The sequence below is a fragment of the Eumetopias jubatus genome, unplaced genomic scaffold (assembly GCF_037043125.1).
Source record: "Eumetopias jubatus isolate StellerSeaLion01/CBP00866 unplaced genomic scaffold, mEumJub1_p1.0 scaffold_8, whole genome shotgun sequence".
NCBI classification, from domain to species: Eukaryota; Metazoa; Chordata; class Mammalia; order Carnivora; family Otariidae; genus Eumetopias; species Eumetopias jubatus.
Window position 1 is genome coordinate 10,053,548 of NW_028274814.1, and position 17,181 is coordinate 10,070,728.

The following is a 17,181-nucleotide window of genomic DNA, read 5'->3' on the forward strand; positions in this document are numbered from 1 at the left end:
GCCTAGGTATGAAGTCTTTTTATTTTAAAAAATATGTGTAAGATTCATAGAGTATAATTATAGCTAGAAATGGAATAATAGTAGGTTCATTTGCTATCATATTACTTAGAAAGACTTAAATATTACTTTCACCACATATTGTAAAACACATGTTTTTGAAGGCACATATCCTGGATTTGAATTCTGGGTCTACTCCTGACCAGCTGTATGGGCTTGGGGAAGTTACTTATTTCTGTGCCTCATTTTCTTCCTGTGTAAAATACCTAATATGATTACCTATGTTTATAAGATTGTTTTGAGGCTTAAAATACTTTTAGGATGTGTACAGCGTTCATAATGAGGCATAGTAGTTGCACAGTAAATCCTCAAAACACTAGTATCATGATTGTTAAAAAAGGGTTTCTTTCATATAAGAACTTAACTTGCACTTTCCAGATAGTTTTTAGAGCCAATAAAAGCTTGTTTTTATTGAAAATGACAACAAAAAATGTGGTATATTTCTTCGTATCAAATAATGCAAGTAACATTATGATTTTCCTTTGCTTTTTGTCCATTTTATCTAAATTTAATGCTTTGTTAATATTATTAATAATATTGTTTAGCTATGATTTAGATATTCTTTGTATTTTAAGTATTTAATACTTGCCTGAAAGGAATTGTTTTTTTTTTCTTAGACCTGCAAAGAAAAGATCTCATGAAAAGAAAGAGGTAAAAAATATATATATAATTTTATTTCATTTATGAATTTTTTAATTTTCACTTTCTTATATTACTTTGATAAATAATACTTATTAGAAATGGTATTCCATGGTAAAAAATTACTTTAGGAGGGGTATAGTGAAAAAATAGAAAATCTTCCTTTGTTGTATAGACATTTATTGTGAAAAAGTTATTCAGAAGTACTAATTATTGATAAAGGTCATTTTGATAAAAATCAGTTCTTTAAAAAGTACCTATGTTTTTGCTCCTATAAAAAGATGGGTATTGATCATCTCTCTACACTTGGTATATTTCATGAATATTTGGGGGACATTTTGAAATGGTATTTTTTATTTGTAGGTCAAAAAGCAAATGAATTTTATGGATGACCTTGACTTAACTGAGTCATCTGGAACAGCTTCAGAGGATTCCAAGTTGCCTTGCTCTAATTATATGAGTTGCGTGTCGCTACCTGCACAAGTTGGCAAGGATTGTAAAGGTAGGACCATTGTATCAATATAAAGCCTTTGTACGTATATCACCGTAGTAATACGTGCACATCTTGTATAGTGCTGTAGCACACAACACTCATGCGGTACTCATCTCAGAAATACGTTTTATATGAAAACAGAGAACTGTTGAATACTCTCAGCCAAAGGGCTATAGTTTCCACTCTATGTTTTGTCATGGGAATGGCACACGTGATGTGTTGTTAACTCCGCTTCTCTTCTGTGCCTTCACCCAAGGTCTGGTTACCATTATTTTTCTCCTAGAATACTGAAATAACCTCAGGACTGTTTTCCCTGTCATTCCACCTCCCAGAATCTTGGTCTCCACTGCAACCGTAGTTATCATAATTTTTAAAAATTCATGTTTCATCACATTACCCCCTTGCTTAAAGTTTAGCTATTTCTTCTCATTGCTTTAAGGTGAAAGACCACAGTGCTCTAGCTTCATCTTGTATTGTTTCATATCCTTCTTTTTTTTTTAAATTTTTTTTTTTAAATTTTATTTATTTGACAGAGAGAGACACAACGAGAGAGGAAACACAAGCAGGGGGAGTGGGAGAGGGAGAAGCAGGCTCCCCGCGGAGCAGGGAGCCGGATGCGGGCCTCGATCCCAGGACTCTGGGATCATGACCTAAGCCGAAGGCAGACGCTTAACAACTGAGCCACCCAGGCACCCCTGTTTCAGATCCTTCTTTCCATCTGTGTCTCAGCCACTGTTTTCGATGTTTTTTTCTATAGTAGAGCTTTTTTTTTCCCCTAACAGTTTTAGTTAGGTAAACTGCACATATAGGAAGTGTATACTTTGATAGTTTTGACATATGTATATGCCTATGAAAACATAACCGTAATTCAGGCAGTTGACATATCTATCACCCGTAAGTCTCATGTCTCTTTATATTCCCTTATCATGAAACTGCCAAATTGTTTTCTAAAGTAGTTGTACCATTTTCCATTCCCACCAGCAGTGTATGAGAGTTCTAATTTCTCCCTGTATATTCATGAACACTTAGTATTGTCAGTTTTTTAAATCTTAGCCATTCTGATGGGTATGTAATATATATATCATTATGGTTTTAATATACATTTCCCTAATAACTGATAATGTTGAGCGTATTTTCATGTGCTTATTTGCCATCTGTATATCTGCTTTGAACTATCCAAATCCTTTGTCATTTTAAAAATTAGGTTGTTTTCTTATTTGTTGAGTTTTGAGAATTCTTTCTATATTCTAGATATAGTTCCTTTATCACCTATATATTTTTTTTAAGATTTTATTTATTAATTTGACAGAGAGAGAGACAGCTAGAGAGGGAACACAAGCAGGGGGAGTGGGAGAGGGAGAAGCAGACTCTCCGCTGAGCAGGAAGCCAGATGCGGGGCTCGATCCCAGGACCCCGGGATCATGACCTGAGCCGAAGGCAGACACTTAATGACCGAGCCACCCAGGCGCCCCTCACCTATATTTTCTCCCAATCTGTGACTTTTCATTCTCTCAACAGTGTCTTTTGAAGAGCAGTTTTTCTTTTTGATGAAATCTGGTTTATCCATTTGTTCTTCTATGGATTTTTGCTTTCGGCGTTCCTAGCTAAGAAATCTTTGCCTAGCACAAAGTCAGAGGTTTTCTCTCATGCTTTCTTTTAGAAGTTTCGTAGTTTAAAAACAAAGTTTTATAATTTTAGGTCTTACATTTAGATCTGTGATCCATGTGATCCATGTCATCATTTTGTATTCTTTTTTAAGATGATATTTATTTAATTTTACAGAGAGAGAGCATGAGGAGGGGGAACGGCAGGCTGAGGGAGAGAGAAAAGCAGGGTCCCTGCTCAGCAGAGAGCTGGACATGGGGCTCGATCCCAGGACCCTGGGAGCATGACCTGAGCCAAGGCAGACACTCAGCCAACTGAGACACCCAGGCACCCCCATTCTCTATTCTTTTTTTATTTATGATGCATAGTATGGATCCAGGTTCATTCTTTTTGCATATGGATATCCAGTTGTTCCAGCACCATTTGTTGAAAAGGCTATGTTTTCTCCACTTCCTGCCATTGTGTCTTTGTCAGGACTACTTGACCATATGTGTGTGGGTTTATTTATGGACCCCTCTCTTGGGCCTTCTTTATGTCAATGTCATGCTGTTTTAATTACTATGAATTTATGATAATTTTTGAAATCAGGTGGTTAGTGTTAGTCCTCCAGTTTTGTTCTTTTTCAGGGTTCTTTGCTATTCTATTCTAGATCCTTTGTGTTTCCAGATCATCAATTGTATTTATTTTATTTATTTTTTCCACATGAATTTTAGAATCAGTTTGTCAGTTTCTCAAAAAAAAAAAAAACAAAACTCTGGTGGTCTTCTGGAGATCAGGTTTTGATTATGTTGAATCTACAGATTAATCTTAACAATATTGAATTTTTCAACCGTGAACAGAGTATATCTCTCCATTTACATAAGTCTTCTTTAATTTTCTTGGTAATATTTTGTAGTTTTTAGTGTATAGGTCTTTCTATCTTTTATGTTATTACCTGTGGTTATTTTTTATTTTTCAGTGCAGTTTCAATTTTTTAATAATTAAAATTAATTTTTAATTCTTAAATTTTAATTTTTGTCCATTGCTAATATGTAGAAATACAGTTGATTTTTGTATAATGATTCTGTATCCTCCAAACTTGATGAGTTCATTTATTAGTTCTAGTAGGTTTTTAAAAAATTCTGTTAGATTTTCTTCATAACCAAAGGTTATTAAACTAACTACTGTTTTACTGATTTCTTAAGGTGGAGGCAAAGGCCATCAATTTGAGAATTTTCTTCTTTTTTAATATATACACTCAATGTTGTAAATATTCATATGAGTGCTAGTATAGCAAGATTTCAGAAATTCTAATATGTGTATTTAGTTCAGAATACTTTCTAATTTCTTTTGTCATTACTTCTTTGATCCAGGGGTTATTTAAAGATTTTATTTATGTGTGTGAGAGAGAGAGAGCATGAGCTGGAGGGGAAGCAGCCTCCCCTCTGAGCAGGGAGCCACATATGGGGCTTGATCCCAGGACCCTGAGATTATGACCTGAGCTGAAGGCAGATGCCTAATCAATTAAGCCACCCAGGTGCCATGACCTAGGGATTATTTAGATGTGTGTTAATTAGTTTGTGGTCACAGAGCACACTTTTATGACTTTCAGTCCTTTTGACTTACTCCTTTTATTAGAATTTATTTTGTGACCCAAAATATAGTCTCTTTTGGTAAGTGTTCCATGGATACTTGAGAAGAATGGTGGTGTTCCAGTCTACTATATCCTTGCTGATTTTCTGCCTATTGAAATCTCAGACTATAATTGTGAATTTGCCTGTTTCTCTGTAATGCTATCGATTTTTGCTTTATGTATTTTGAACCTATTAATAGATGCATAAACATTTGGGTTTGTTATGCTTCTTTTAATTGACCCTTCTATCATATAAAATGACCTTATTTATTGCTGCTAATGTGTTTTGCTTTGAAATCTATTTTGTCTGGTATTAGTATAGCCACTCAGGCTCAGCCGCCTTTTGTCAAGTTGTTAGTGTGGTCTATCATATTTGTGGCCTTTTAAAAAATTTGTGTCTTTATACTTAAGGTGTGATTTTTTAATAGGTGGCATATACTTGGGTCTTCCTTTTTCATCCATTTTGACAGTCTGCCGTTTCATTGACGCTTTTGGACCATTTTCATTTAATGTGATTATTGAAGTAGTTGATTTGAATCTGTCATCATATCGTTTGACTTCCATTTGTCCTTTCTGCTTTGTGCTCCTATTCTCTTCTTTTTCTGCTTTTTAATTTTAATTAAAATCTAATTTTAATTAAATCTAAAAAGATTTTAAAAATCTAAAAAAATTTTAAAAATCTAAAAAAATCTTAAAAAATTTAATCTAAAATCTAATTTTAGATTAATCAAGTAATTTTTATGATTTTGTTTTATTTATGTGAGTATGTGTATGTATGTATTTTGTTTACTGTAGCTATAACTCTTTAGTTGTGCTATTTTAGTGATTAGTGTTTAAAGTATATGACTTAAGCATCACAGTCCACCTTTGAGTAATGTTATACCACATCATAGTAGTTTAAGAAAATTATAATAGCTTACTTCCATTTCTTCTCTCCTAGCCAGATCCTTCTGGATCTGTGGGATGATAGTTTTCAATATTTAGAAAGGTTTTGGTCATTTTTTCTTTTCTTTTTTAAGGATTTTATTCATTTATTTGAGAGAAGGAGAGTGAGAGGGCACGAGTGGGGAAAGGGGTAGGGCAGAGGGAGAAGCAGACTCCCCAGTAAGCAGGGAGTCTGACACGGGGCTTGATCCCAGGACCCTGAGATCATGACCTGAGCTGAAGGCAGACACTTAACCGACTGAGCCACCCAGGCCCCTCTAAAATATCTTTTATATTGAAGTCATTCAATAGATACTTGTTTAATGTATGAGTGAGTGAATGTGAAAGCACACAGTCCTTTATATGCAAAAAATACTCATATATTTTATTTCTTTTTTTTTAAAGACTTAATTAATTTGAGAGAGAGAGAGAGCATGAGTAGGGGGTGGGAGAGAGGAACAGAGGGGAAGGGGGGAAAGAATCTCAAGCCGACTCTGTGCTGAGTGTGGAGCCCGATGCGGCTCTCGATCCCACGACTCTGATATTATGACCTGTGCTGAAACCAAGAGTTGGATGCTTAACCACCTGAGCCACCTAGGTGCCCTATATATTTTATTTGTTTTTGTTTTTTCTCTGATGTAGATTCTGCTACTTTACTAAAAAGCCAGGATGAGATTCTTTCATATAAAAGATTAGTAGAACTTAAAAAAAATCACTGTGAACAACTTAAAAGAAAAAATAAAAAAATGGAAAATAAGGTTAATGGACTACAAAAGGAGCTATCAGAAACAAAAGAATTGAAATCGCAGTTGGAGCATCAGAAAGTGAAATTGGAACAAGAACTTGGCCCTTTGAGGTATGACATCTTGTTTTTAAGAGGATATTTGAACTATTTACCTTTTTTTTTTTTTTATAGGCTCCACACCCAATGTGGGGCTTGAACTCACAGCTACGGGGTCAAGAGTTGCATGCTCTACCAACTGAGCCAGCCAGGTGCCTCTTGAACTATTGAATTTTCTACTACAGATGTGTAGGAGAAATGTTATAATTACTACCTTACCTTCTGGAATTTTTATAGGGAAGAAAACTTCTTTAGCATGAAGTATGAGATTCTTCAAAATAATTCAGCAAGTTCTTCACAGTGAATACTTCTGATAATTTAATGTATATTCCAAATCATGATTTTATTGACCATGTAGAAGTCGACCATATGGAATCCTCATTATTTAACAAATTGAATTTTGGTTATTTTCCATTTTTCTGTACTTTAATTAATGCTGTAAGGAATATCTTTTATATAAATCTGTTTCTACAATTCTGGTTACTTACTTGGAAGAAATTCTTCAATATAGTATTGTTTGCTTAAAGTGTAAAAATTTTTAAAGAAGGTCTTTGATCCTATTTTTAAACTGTTCTCAGGGAAGTTTATATTAATATATATGCCCATCAACAGGGTATGAAATGGCCATTTTTCTCAAGACAGGAAAAATTTTAAAAATTTATTCAGTTTCAAACATATGCAGTGATTAAAAACTAAAATGGAAAATGATTACTGCTCAGTTTTTTCAATATCTCTCTTATAAAATTAATCCAAAAGTCTCTGCTGTAAGCACATATGACTCTTTATTGTTTACTTAATGTGGATCCTGTGTTGTTCTAAAAGGGGTTTTCAAATGATTTATAAAATGGATAATAGGGGCACCTGGGTGGCTCTGTTGGTTAAGGGTCTGCCTTCAGCTCAGGTCATGATCCCAGGGTCCTGGGATCGAGCCCCATCTCCAGATCTCGGCTCGGCAGGGAGCCTACTTCTCCCTCTGCCTGCTTCTCCCTCTGCTTGTGCTCTCTCTCTCTGTCAAATAAATAAATAAAATCTTAAAAAAAATGAATAATAATCAAGGTAAATTGAGAGTATTGCAGAAGAAGAAACATAAAATGTAAAAGGCAACAGATATTCGACTCCCCAGCCTAGTCCTGGATCACAGTAATCTGCAGGTGTATGTTGTGTAAATGACATCTGCAGATGCTGTCTTATACTGCAAATTATTTTTGGAGGTACCTGTGATGTTTTGGGAAATAGAAATGTACTTCTAGTGAATTTATAAACTTTTTTATAAAGAGCAACTTCTCTTTTTAATTAGCAACTAAATTTTCTGTTCTAATGGAGGAGTGATTATGACTATATGGGAAAAATGATAATTTTTAATTCTAACTTTCTTGAATAATTTCAAAATTCCTTTCTCTACAATATCTACCAGAGTTAGTACTAAAACTTATTACTAAGCTGTATAATGCTTTCTCATTGCTTCTTTTCAACTATATATATCTTTTGGAAGAGATTGAAGTGAGAAATTAAACTTGAGCCCGAGAAAGGAAAAAAATTGAGAACATAGAAATTTCATTTGGATAATAAACCAACGTATGTGGAACCAGATCATAAAATGAACTTTTTATCGCTTACAAAACATTTTAAAATAAGCACATTTATTTGCAGATTCACTTTAAAACAAGAAAAAGAGAAAAGAAGAAATGCTGATATATTATATGAAAAAATGAGGGAGCAATTCAGAGAAAAAGAAGAGCAGTATAATAAAGAAGTCGAAATGAAACAACAACTTGAACTTCCTCTTGGAACACTAGATGTGGAATTGAGGATTGTAAGAAATAATTTGGATCAGGTAAATCTTTGATAAAAAAATGCCTATTTCGATCAATAGTATTTATCCCCTTGATTTAATGTATATTATTTAGGTATAAAACAAATCAAAACTTTAATTTTATCCTAATAGGAACTATAATATTTTTAGCTAAAATTATTAATTTATTGGGATTCTTGGCTTCTCCTATATGCTCTCTATATATTTCCTGAATGAAGGGATAGAAGGTAAATTGAGATAAATGTGAATGTTGGCTTTTTTTTTTAAGATTTTATTTATTTTTAGAGAGAGACCATGAGCAAGGGAAGGAGTAAAGGGGGAGGGAGAGGGAGGGAAAAGAATAAGAAGCTCAAGCAGACTGTGCGCTGAATGAAGAGCCCGACTCGGAGTTGGGTCTTACAACCCTGAGACCATGACCTGAGCCAAAAGCAAAGGTAGGACACTTAACCAACTGAGCCACCCAGGCACCCCAGTTTTGGATTTTTAATGTTAAAATACAGGCTAAATCGCCTTGAGACTATGATGGAACTAGTTAAATGTTTTGTAAAGAAATTTTATTTCAAATTCTATATCTTCTTGTACTTTTACTTTATGACAAATTTAGCTGTCATTCAAATTAAAATTTTAGTCATTCCTGCAGGATAAAAATCCTTGTATTTAAAAAGGCTACTACTTTTGAACATTTTTTTTTAAGTTCTCTTAAGTTTTTGACTTTTTTTTTAATAGTGTGATCCAAAATCCTAATGAAAACATGTCTCTAGGTTGTAGAAGAGCGAAATGACGCTAAGTTACAACTTTCTCAAGAACAGAATGCCAGAGTATTACAAGATGGAATTCTAAAGAATCACCTTTGCAAACAAACGGAGATTGAAGTGGCTAATAACAGAATGAATTCTGGGGTATTTTCTTTAGTTATTTTTAAGTACATGGGTGTATGTATTTGTGTGTATATATATATATATATATATATATATATATATATACATTTTATTTTCTAAAATTATTTTTTCTCCATGTATGCATATATATATTTTAAAAACCAACACCGTAGATCGTGGAAAGCATAGAGGATTTTTAAAGCGTGTGTGTGTGTGTGTGTGTGTGTGTGTGTGTGTGTGTGTGTGTGTGTATTTGGGGGTGCCTAGGGGGTGGTGACATTTTTGGTCCAGTGGATAAAGTAATATCCTTAATTTAAATGCGTTTGTCTGCAAGAGTCAAATAGTGACGTTCATAATGTCCTCATCCAAAGGAGAGGCTTTTATTATTTTCCATAAGAATTGATGAGCTTTCCATATGCTCAAAACTATTGCTACTAACAACATATGTTTCAATTTTTGGCAGTTACTTCATCACCTCTGTATTGAAAGAGAAGTTAGCTTAACACTGCCAGTGATGAACAGGAGGAAGAGTGTAGCCTGTTCAGAGACTTTATTTTGGATTTAGTCTCTACTTTTGAGAAAAGTAGCCATTTGCTCCAAGTAGTATCCAAAGCGCTTTTGAAACAATCCTATGCTAATGATAACGTATTGATGAGGGTTGTATTCCTCCTAAAATAGCTCAGTGTATTTTCCCCTATTTTAAACATTTTAAACATCATGAAGAGGAAATAAAATTTATTGCAGCAGCAAATAATCTCATGATTTTTCTAAGAGCTGTATAAATTTTACCTTATTTACCATCAGTATTTTGAAACATAAGGCTTCTTTTGTATTTATGATTTACACTAGAGAAGAGCTGCGGTTTGGTGTAAGAGCACTAGTAGTGAAGTAAGAAGACCCGGGGAAAGTCCTGCAGCTCACTTAATGTTTTTAAGCTCTCTATTCTAGAATTGTGATCACCAAAAAGTTCACTGATGTATGTAGAAGTGTTTATAGTATAGTGCCTAGATTTGTCAGTTATCAGTAGGTGTAATTCTTATAACTGACTATAGAAACGTTAGAAAAGTAGAATTTCTATGGAATATTGTCAGGAAAAAAGAATTTTAGGAAATTTAATCTGTCAAAATAAATGCAGAGCTAGGGATTTTATTGTGGGGGAGCTGTGTTAGATATCAGACTGTAAATTCAGTTTTTAGTGTAATCAGATTTATTAATCTTTTATTTCAGGCTTTCTGGGTTTGTTGTAAATCAGAGAAAGACCTTTCCAGTTCTGAGATTCTTAAAAATTTTGTCTTGGTTTCTTTTTTCCTTTCATGCATTCACTGTCTTCAATTAAATTTTTGAACCTGTGGGAATTTATGCTGGTCTAAAGTTTGAGGTTTGGACCCAACTTTATTTTTTTCCAGTTGGGATATCCACCAACTGCAACCTATTCATTGTATAAACATAGGTTATTCTTTAATTTCAGAGAAAATCATGATAATGTCATTTTATTGAATTCCAGCTAAAAGTCTCTTTTGTTTTACTTAGATTTCTAATAGTCATGAAAAAGAAGAAGATCTGTTGCCTAAAACCCACATGTGGCAGGATGAAATTGCCATGCTAAGACTGGATCGAGACACAATAAACAATAAGAACCAGGACATGGAAAAGAAATATTGTGAAGGCATTGAAAGTATAAAAGAAAAGAATGTCAGTCTTCAAGAGACCATAAAACTGAAGGAGGAAACATTAACAAAAACACTATTAGAATATAGTGGACAGATTAATGCTCTGACCACTGAGAATACAATGCTAAAGTCTAAACTGGAGAATGAAAAGCAAAACAAAGAAAGACTGGACAGAAAAGTTGAATCTTACCGAGCTAGACTAGCTACTGCTATAGAGGATTATGATCAAAATCAGGCATCAAAAAGAGACCTAGAACTTGCTTTCCAGAGAGCAGAAGATGAATGGTTTCGTCTGCAGGACAAACTGAAGTTTGATGTGTCTAACCTAAAAGAAAACAATGAGCTTCTTTCTCAAAACCTTTCTAAAGCTGAAAGTAAATTCAATACTCTAGAAATTGAGCTCCATCACACAAGAGATGCTCTCAGGGAAAAGACTTTAGCTTTAGAATGTGTGCAAAGAGACCTAAGTGAAACACAGTGTCGGAAAAAGGAAATGGAACACATGTATCAAAATGAACAAGGTAAAGTGAATAAATACATCGGAAAGCAGGAATCCTTAGAGGAGAGATTATCTCAACTACAAAGTGAAAATATGTTGCTTCAACAGCAACTAGAGGATGCTCACAACAAAGCTGCCAGTAAAGAAAATGTCGTAATTAATATCCAAGACCAGTTTCAGGATATCATAAAAAAACTTCAAGCTGAAAGTGAAAAACAAGGTCTTTCGCTGGAAGAAAGAAATAAAGAGTTAATCAATGAATGTAATCTTTTAAAAGAAAGAATGTATCAGTATGAAAAGGAGAAAGTAGAAAGAGAAGTAAGTATCCAGAAAGATAAATAGTTTTCAAGCTTTCTAAGAGAAAATTCCAAGTAATATTTGATTATTATTATTTTTAGAGAGAAAGAGTACACCTGCACATGAATGGGAGTGGGGCAGAGGGAGAGGGAGAGAGAATCCCAAGAGGGCTCCACATCAGAGAACTCCACCTCATGACCCCGAGATCATGACCTGAATGATTATGGCTGAATTTTGAATCTAGTTGAATATAAAAAATATAGAGACACTAATTCAGCATAACTTGTATCCAGTAAATAAAAATTAAGATTTGAGAGGTGCTTTAATTTGAATAAAATTGTTGTGTCGTCTATGAAAGTTTAAGAGGTTAAGTTATCAATTGTTAATAGATAGTAGGCTGATATTAATAATTTAGTCTTATACTGCTAAAATAATAACTTTAATCTTTGTCACCACATTTTAATACCATGATGAATAGATAAATGGAAATGTTCATACCTGAAATGAGCATTTTGAAATTGAGATTCAATTAAGTGGATGGACTTGACGGTTTATTCCAGATTTCCACATGAACTGAAGTGTAGATGCTCTATGTCAGTACTTTTCCTTTGGTAGCTTTTTATACACTTTAGGTTGGAATAATTTTATTTTTATTTATATAAATTTGAATTTTTAGTCTGAAATCATGTATCTTATGACCTTTTAACTCTTTGCAGGCACTCTTCATTAAATTATAATTTGGGACAACTGTGGTGAGCTTTAGCAAAACTGTTTGATTTAATCTTCCCACTGCTATTTATAATTTTTTAAGGCAATTTTACAAATAATTTGCTTCTTTCAAAGCTCAGTTGCTATCATTTGGGCATAAGTTTGTCCAATACAAAGAGAATTGTATCTGTAATATATTAATTTGGCATTGGATCTCCATTTTCAGATTAATGGGGGGCGGCAGGATTCTTGTGTAGCAGGAATGGAGGTCAGGGAGGGAGGTGAAAGCCAGGTTATCTAGGGCCTCGAAGCCCTTTAGAATGACTTCACTTTTGTTCTGAGATAGTAATCTCTTGGAAGGATTTGAGCAGAGGATGGAATATGTGAGGAACTTTGACATTAATTTAAGCCTCTAATAAAAAAGAGGGAAAACATTTCATAATGTTGAATTTAACCACTGCTAGGCTCACCTATATACCCATTTCTTTTTGAGACTTAAGTAGGGTGGGAAGCTTTGCAGATTCATCAACAAGGAATGGATAGTGGGGCTGAATTAATTATCTAAGTAACCTAATACTGACCAGGCAGGAGGATCACACCTGTATGTGTATTTTTAAAAGTACATATGTTCGAGTTACGTATTATGAACATAACTTAATAGTAAGATAATTTATAAAATCAGTAACAGAAACGTCTTATTAGGTAGCTGTGAGACACCTTCAACTAGAACTGGCTGATGCCCTAAAAAAACAATCTATGTCAGAGGCTTCACTGGAGGTTACATCACGTTGCCGTATTAATTTAGAAGATGAGACACAGGATTTGAGGAAGAAATTAGGTCAAATCAGACGTCAGGTATGTTTTGAATGTAGCATGTGTCAACAGTTAATCTGTAGCAGGTTAATATAAAGTGTTTTAGGATGCTAATTTCCATGGACCACTTTCTTTTGTATTTTCATTATAATTTAGTGCAATTTTAGTATCTTCACAATGCACTTATTTCTTAAACTTTGACTTTCATTCTTCTATTTGTGTTATACATTTTTTTTCTTACAGTATTTACCCTTAGGAAATTTGAGACTTGTGCATCATTCCTCACAGAAATTGAGGGACTTTTTTTTTTCCTACTAAACAATTTTTTTAAAGATTTATGTAATATTTGAGAGAGAGCAAGATCACGTTTGCATGCACACGCGTGAGTGCGGGCAGAGCGAGAGGGAGAGAATCTCGAGCAGATTCCCTGCCCAGCACAGAGCCCCACGCCAGCTCGATTCCATGATCCTGAGGTGAAATTATGAGTTGGATGCTTAGCCAACTGCGCCACCCAGGTGCAGTGTTTTTTAATGATATCTCTGTTACCATGATGAGTGAGCCATATAAAATGAGAAGATAATGTTTAATGGAATGTTTCAGAAAATTCTCTTATTTCTCATGTTCACTTTTGTGAATGGATATGGAATCTGTACTGATTTTAGGATAACTTGTACAGAAAAGTCATTTTACAAACCAGTTGAACTTAGGCATTTCCTTCATTTTCTTTTCCTTTTAGATATATTGTAAATGCATAGAAATATTCAGATCATATGTAGTATATACACCTAAAAGATAGAATTAAGAAATTAAGAATTAAGAATATTATCTAGCTCCTGGCGTTGGATTTTTTTTTTTTTTTTAAGATTTTATTTATCTGAAAGAGACACAGCGAGAGAGGGAACACAAGCAGGGGGAGTGGGAGAGGGAGAAGCAGGCTTCCCGCCGAGCAGGGAGCCCGATGATGGGCTTGATCCAAGGACCCTGCCCCCGTGACCTGAGCCGAAGGCAACGTCTTAATGACTGAGCCACCCCGGCGCCCCCAGTGGATTTTTTAAAAACTTTATTGAGATATAATGCACATACCATACAATTCGCTCATTTAACATGTATAGTTCAATGTTTCTGATGGTATTCATAGAGTTGTGCAACTATCACTGCCATTAAGTAGAAAATTTTCATCACCCTGAAAAGAAACCCTTCGCCCTTGAGCCCCCAGCCTCAGGCAACCACCAGTCTACTTCCCGCCTCTATCGAGTTGCCTATTCTGAATATTTCATCTACAGGGAGTCACACGGTGTGTGGTCCTTTGTGACTAGCTTCTTTCACTTCCTCTTTTCAGAGTTCATCTCTGTTACAGCGTCTATCAGTGCTTCATTTTTTTTTTTTATTGTCAAACAGTACTCCATTGTGGGCCAAAACCCTTGTTCGTTCATCATTTCATGCGCCTTTGGGTTGTTTCCCACTTTATGGCCATTAATGCTGCTCTGAACGTTCATTTAATTATTGTCTGGGCATCTGTTTTGATTTCCCTGCCGTCAGATTTTATCCTCGGAGTGGATTGGGTTGATTCTACCCTCTCAGCCTTTTCCTCGTGGTGTCCTTTCTGTCCTTTTAATTTCCCTTCCTCTTGCCTAGTCCTACACTGTTCAGACCTGGCTCGTAGTCTCTCATTCTCCATGAAGCTCTCTCTGACTATTCTAATTCCCACAGCCTTTACTGTCTTCACACTTGTCTCATCTAGTCTGTGCAGAACGGTTTAGTCCTTTATTTTACGTTGGTTTTATTTTTTTCATGAGAGAGAATTTTGTCTAAGTACACGTTTATCTAAGGGGGAAGGTATGGGATATGCATGGTACCTATCCTTGTATAAATTGAGAATATTTTAACTTAACAGTTTTTAGGATAAAATTAAGTACTTTATAGCATGTCAGTAATTTCTGATTGAAAACACTGACATAACAAAACTTTTATTCTAAATGTATTTGAAGCAATTAAATGTAAAATTGAGAGCATTTAATCTGACAGAGGAGAAGTGTTCAATCAAATGCTTGTTTTTTCCCCCTCACTGTGGAAAAACAGTCTAAATTTGCCTTTCTTCATTTTGCAGCCAGTACTGAGATTACTTTACCAACTATAAAGCTCAGGGACAGCTTTTCTTTTTTCTTTTTTTTTTTACCTGTCTTTTTTAAAGTTTGTTTGTTTGTGAATTTATTTATTTATGTAATTACTACACCCCTTGTGGGGCTTGAACTCATGACCCCAAGGTCAAGAGTCGCATGTTCTTCCCACTGAGCCAGCCAGGCGCCCCTGGGGACAGTTTTTTCTGATAAGCCATACCACGTAGCCTTAATGTATTCATCAGAGTACTTGCTAAAGTGGTGTAACACAAACAGTTGCTAAGATAATGTAAACATGAAATGATTTGGGAATGTTGATTTAGCAAGAGTCCATTATTTCCACGTCAGTGGCTTTACCTTGCCTCTGATGGTCCTGTAAATATTTATTACTCAGTCTAGGAGGTACTGTTTGCACTGTAGTCCATGAGATTGTCCACTGAGTAGTATAGAGAGGAAGTAAGTTAAAATTATTATAAGTGGAAAAAATACTGTGAGCTAGTGGAATTGGTAAAAGTTTTTTGAAGTACTGAGGATGTATTCTTATTCTGGGCCTCATGCTCCTCATTTGCTGCCCCTTTCAGTGGTATGAAGAACGATTTCAGTATAACTTTTATGATAGACCACTTTCATTGGCCTGCCATCTGCCTAAAATATCAAATATTTTTAGAACATAACATACAGCAACAATAATAATGCTAATTGCAAACAGAATTTGGTGTGTGCCACATACCTTTCTAAATAGTTCATGTACAGGGGCACCTGGGTGGCTCAGTTGTTAAGTGTCTGCCTTCGGCTCAGGTCATGATCCCAGGGACCTGGGATCAAGTCCTGCATCGGGCTCTCTGCTCTGCGAGAAGCCTGCTTCTCCCTCTCCCACTCTTCCTGCTTGTGTTCCCTCTCTCGCCGTCTCTCTCTCTCTGTCAAATAAATAGAATCTTTAAAAAATAAAAATAAAAAAATGTAGTTAATGTATATTTCCTAAATTAATCCTCCCAACATCCCAGTGTGGTAGATACTATTATTTCCTCATTTTACAGAGAAGAAACTGAGACACAGAAATTTTAAGTAATTTGTTCCCGGTCACACAGCTAATACCCAGTGAGTTGGGATTCAGACCCCAGGCATTGTGGTTCCTACGAAGATAATGCCTCTCATACTATTCCGTGAAATATCTAGTTGTCACTGAAAGCAACATGTTAACTTTTATAATCCCTGGAATAGTCATGGTCATTCACATACGTGAATATTTAAAATTTTAATTGATGAGGTGCTTAGAATACAAAAATGGAAATGTTTACCATAAGGTACTTTCCTATCTTCCCCCTTTGACCAATATATAAATTTGTAGGTTAACTGATAAAATATAATTTAAAAACATAAAAATGTTACATTTTAATAACTGGAGAAGTCAGCGAACTTTTTTCTAAGGGGATTGTAAATATTTTATTTTAAGATTTTATTTATTTGAGAGACAGAAGGGACAGTGAGGAAGGGCAGAGGAAGAGAGAGAGAGAGAAGCCGACTCCATGTAAATATTTTAGGCTTCGTAGGCCATAGGTCTCTGTTGCAGCAGTTCAACTCTGCTGTAGCCACAAATCAATATGTAGAGTAGAGTGTGGCTGTACCCAATAAAATTTTATTTATAAAAACAGCTGATGGTGGTTTTATACTAGATTGCCAGTAGTTAAAAAAGTATTTCTTTTTTTCTTTCTTAGTTGCAAGAAGCAGAAGATCGACATGCAGAGGCTGTAAGATGTATTGAAACGTTGAAAGATCACATGCAAAAGTACAATTTAAAGCAGCACAGAAAATAACTTGAGTATTTATAAAGCAGATAAGCAGTGTAGTATGCGAAATATATCAGTTATGATAATAAGTACTCGTTAAGCTGGATAAAAATTTCAGCTTTCCGCTATTTTGAAATGTATAAATTTTGCATATTTAAATTTTGTACATTAACTACACAACATAACCAGAAAAATGGCACACTTGCCAACTTCTGCTTTTTAAATTTTGAGAATTTATGTAAGACCTTCAGATGTTTGTTTAGAAATTATACGGTACTTTTAAAATTTGTGTGTGAGAATAATTTTAAAATATTCATGTTAGGCTTGAAGTTGAAAATGACAAGTTAAAAGTTATAGTCAAAGAACAAGCGGGCAAAATTGAAGAACTTCAGGAAAACCTGTTAAGTACAAGTTCGGTAAGTCAGTCT

The 17,181-nt window shown here is 34.7% G+C and overlaps 1 protein-coding gene across 13 annotated transcripts in view; it reads left to right on the top strand.

The window, feature by feature from the left end:
* The window catches only part of LOC114203768 (ankyrin repeat domain-containing protein 26), a 112,055-nt gene that overhangs the window by 51,591 nt on the left and 43,283 nt on the right, over positions 1–17,181 (top strand). For 12 of the 13 annotated variants that reach the window (XR_015768749.1, XM_088025474.1, XM_088025483.1 and 9 more), the window contains 9 exons: positions 675–708; positions 1,060–1,198; positions 5,973–6,186; positions 7,822–8,005; positions 8,746–8,883; positions 10,393–11,349; positions 12,739–12,891; positions 16,682–16,752; positions 17,076–17,169. Coding sequence is in view for 12 of the 13 variants with exons in the window: in XM_088025474.1 (XP_087881600.1) it covers positions 675–708; positions 1,060–1,198; positions 5,973–6,186; positions 7,822–8,005; positions 8,746–8,883; positions 10,393–11,349; positions 12,739–12,891; positions 16,682–16,752; positions 17,076–17,169 (1,984 nt within the window). In the remaining variant the exon portion in view is untranslated. The remainder of the gene's footprint in view (positions 1–674; positions 709–1,059; positions 1,199–5,972; positions 6,187–7,821; positions 8,006–8,745; positions 8,884–10,392; positions 11,350–12,738; positions 12,892–16,681; positions 16,753–17,075; positions 17,170–17,181) is intronic. The other variant, XM_088025480.1, reaches the window with a different exon arrangement.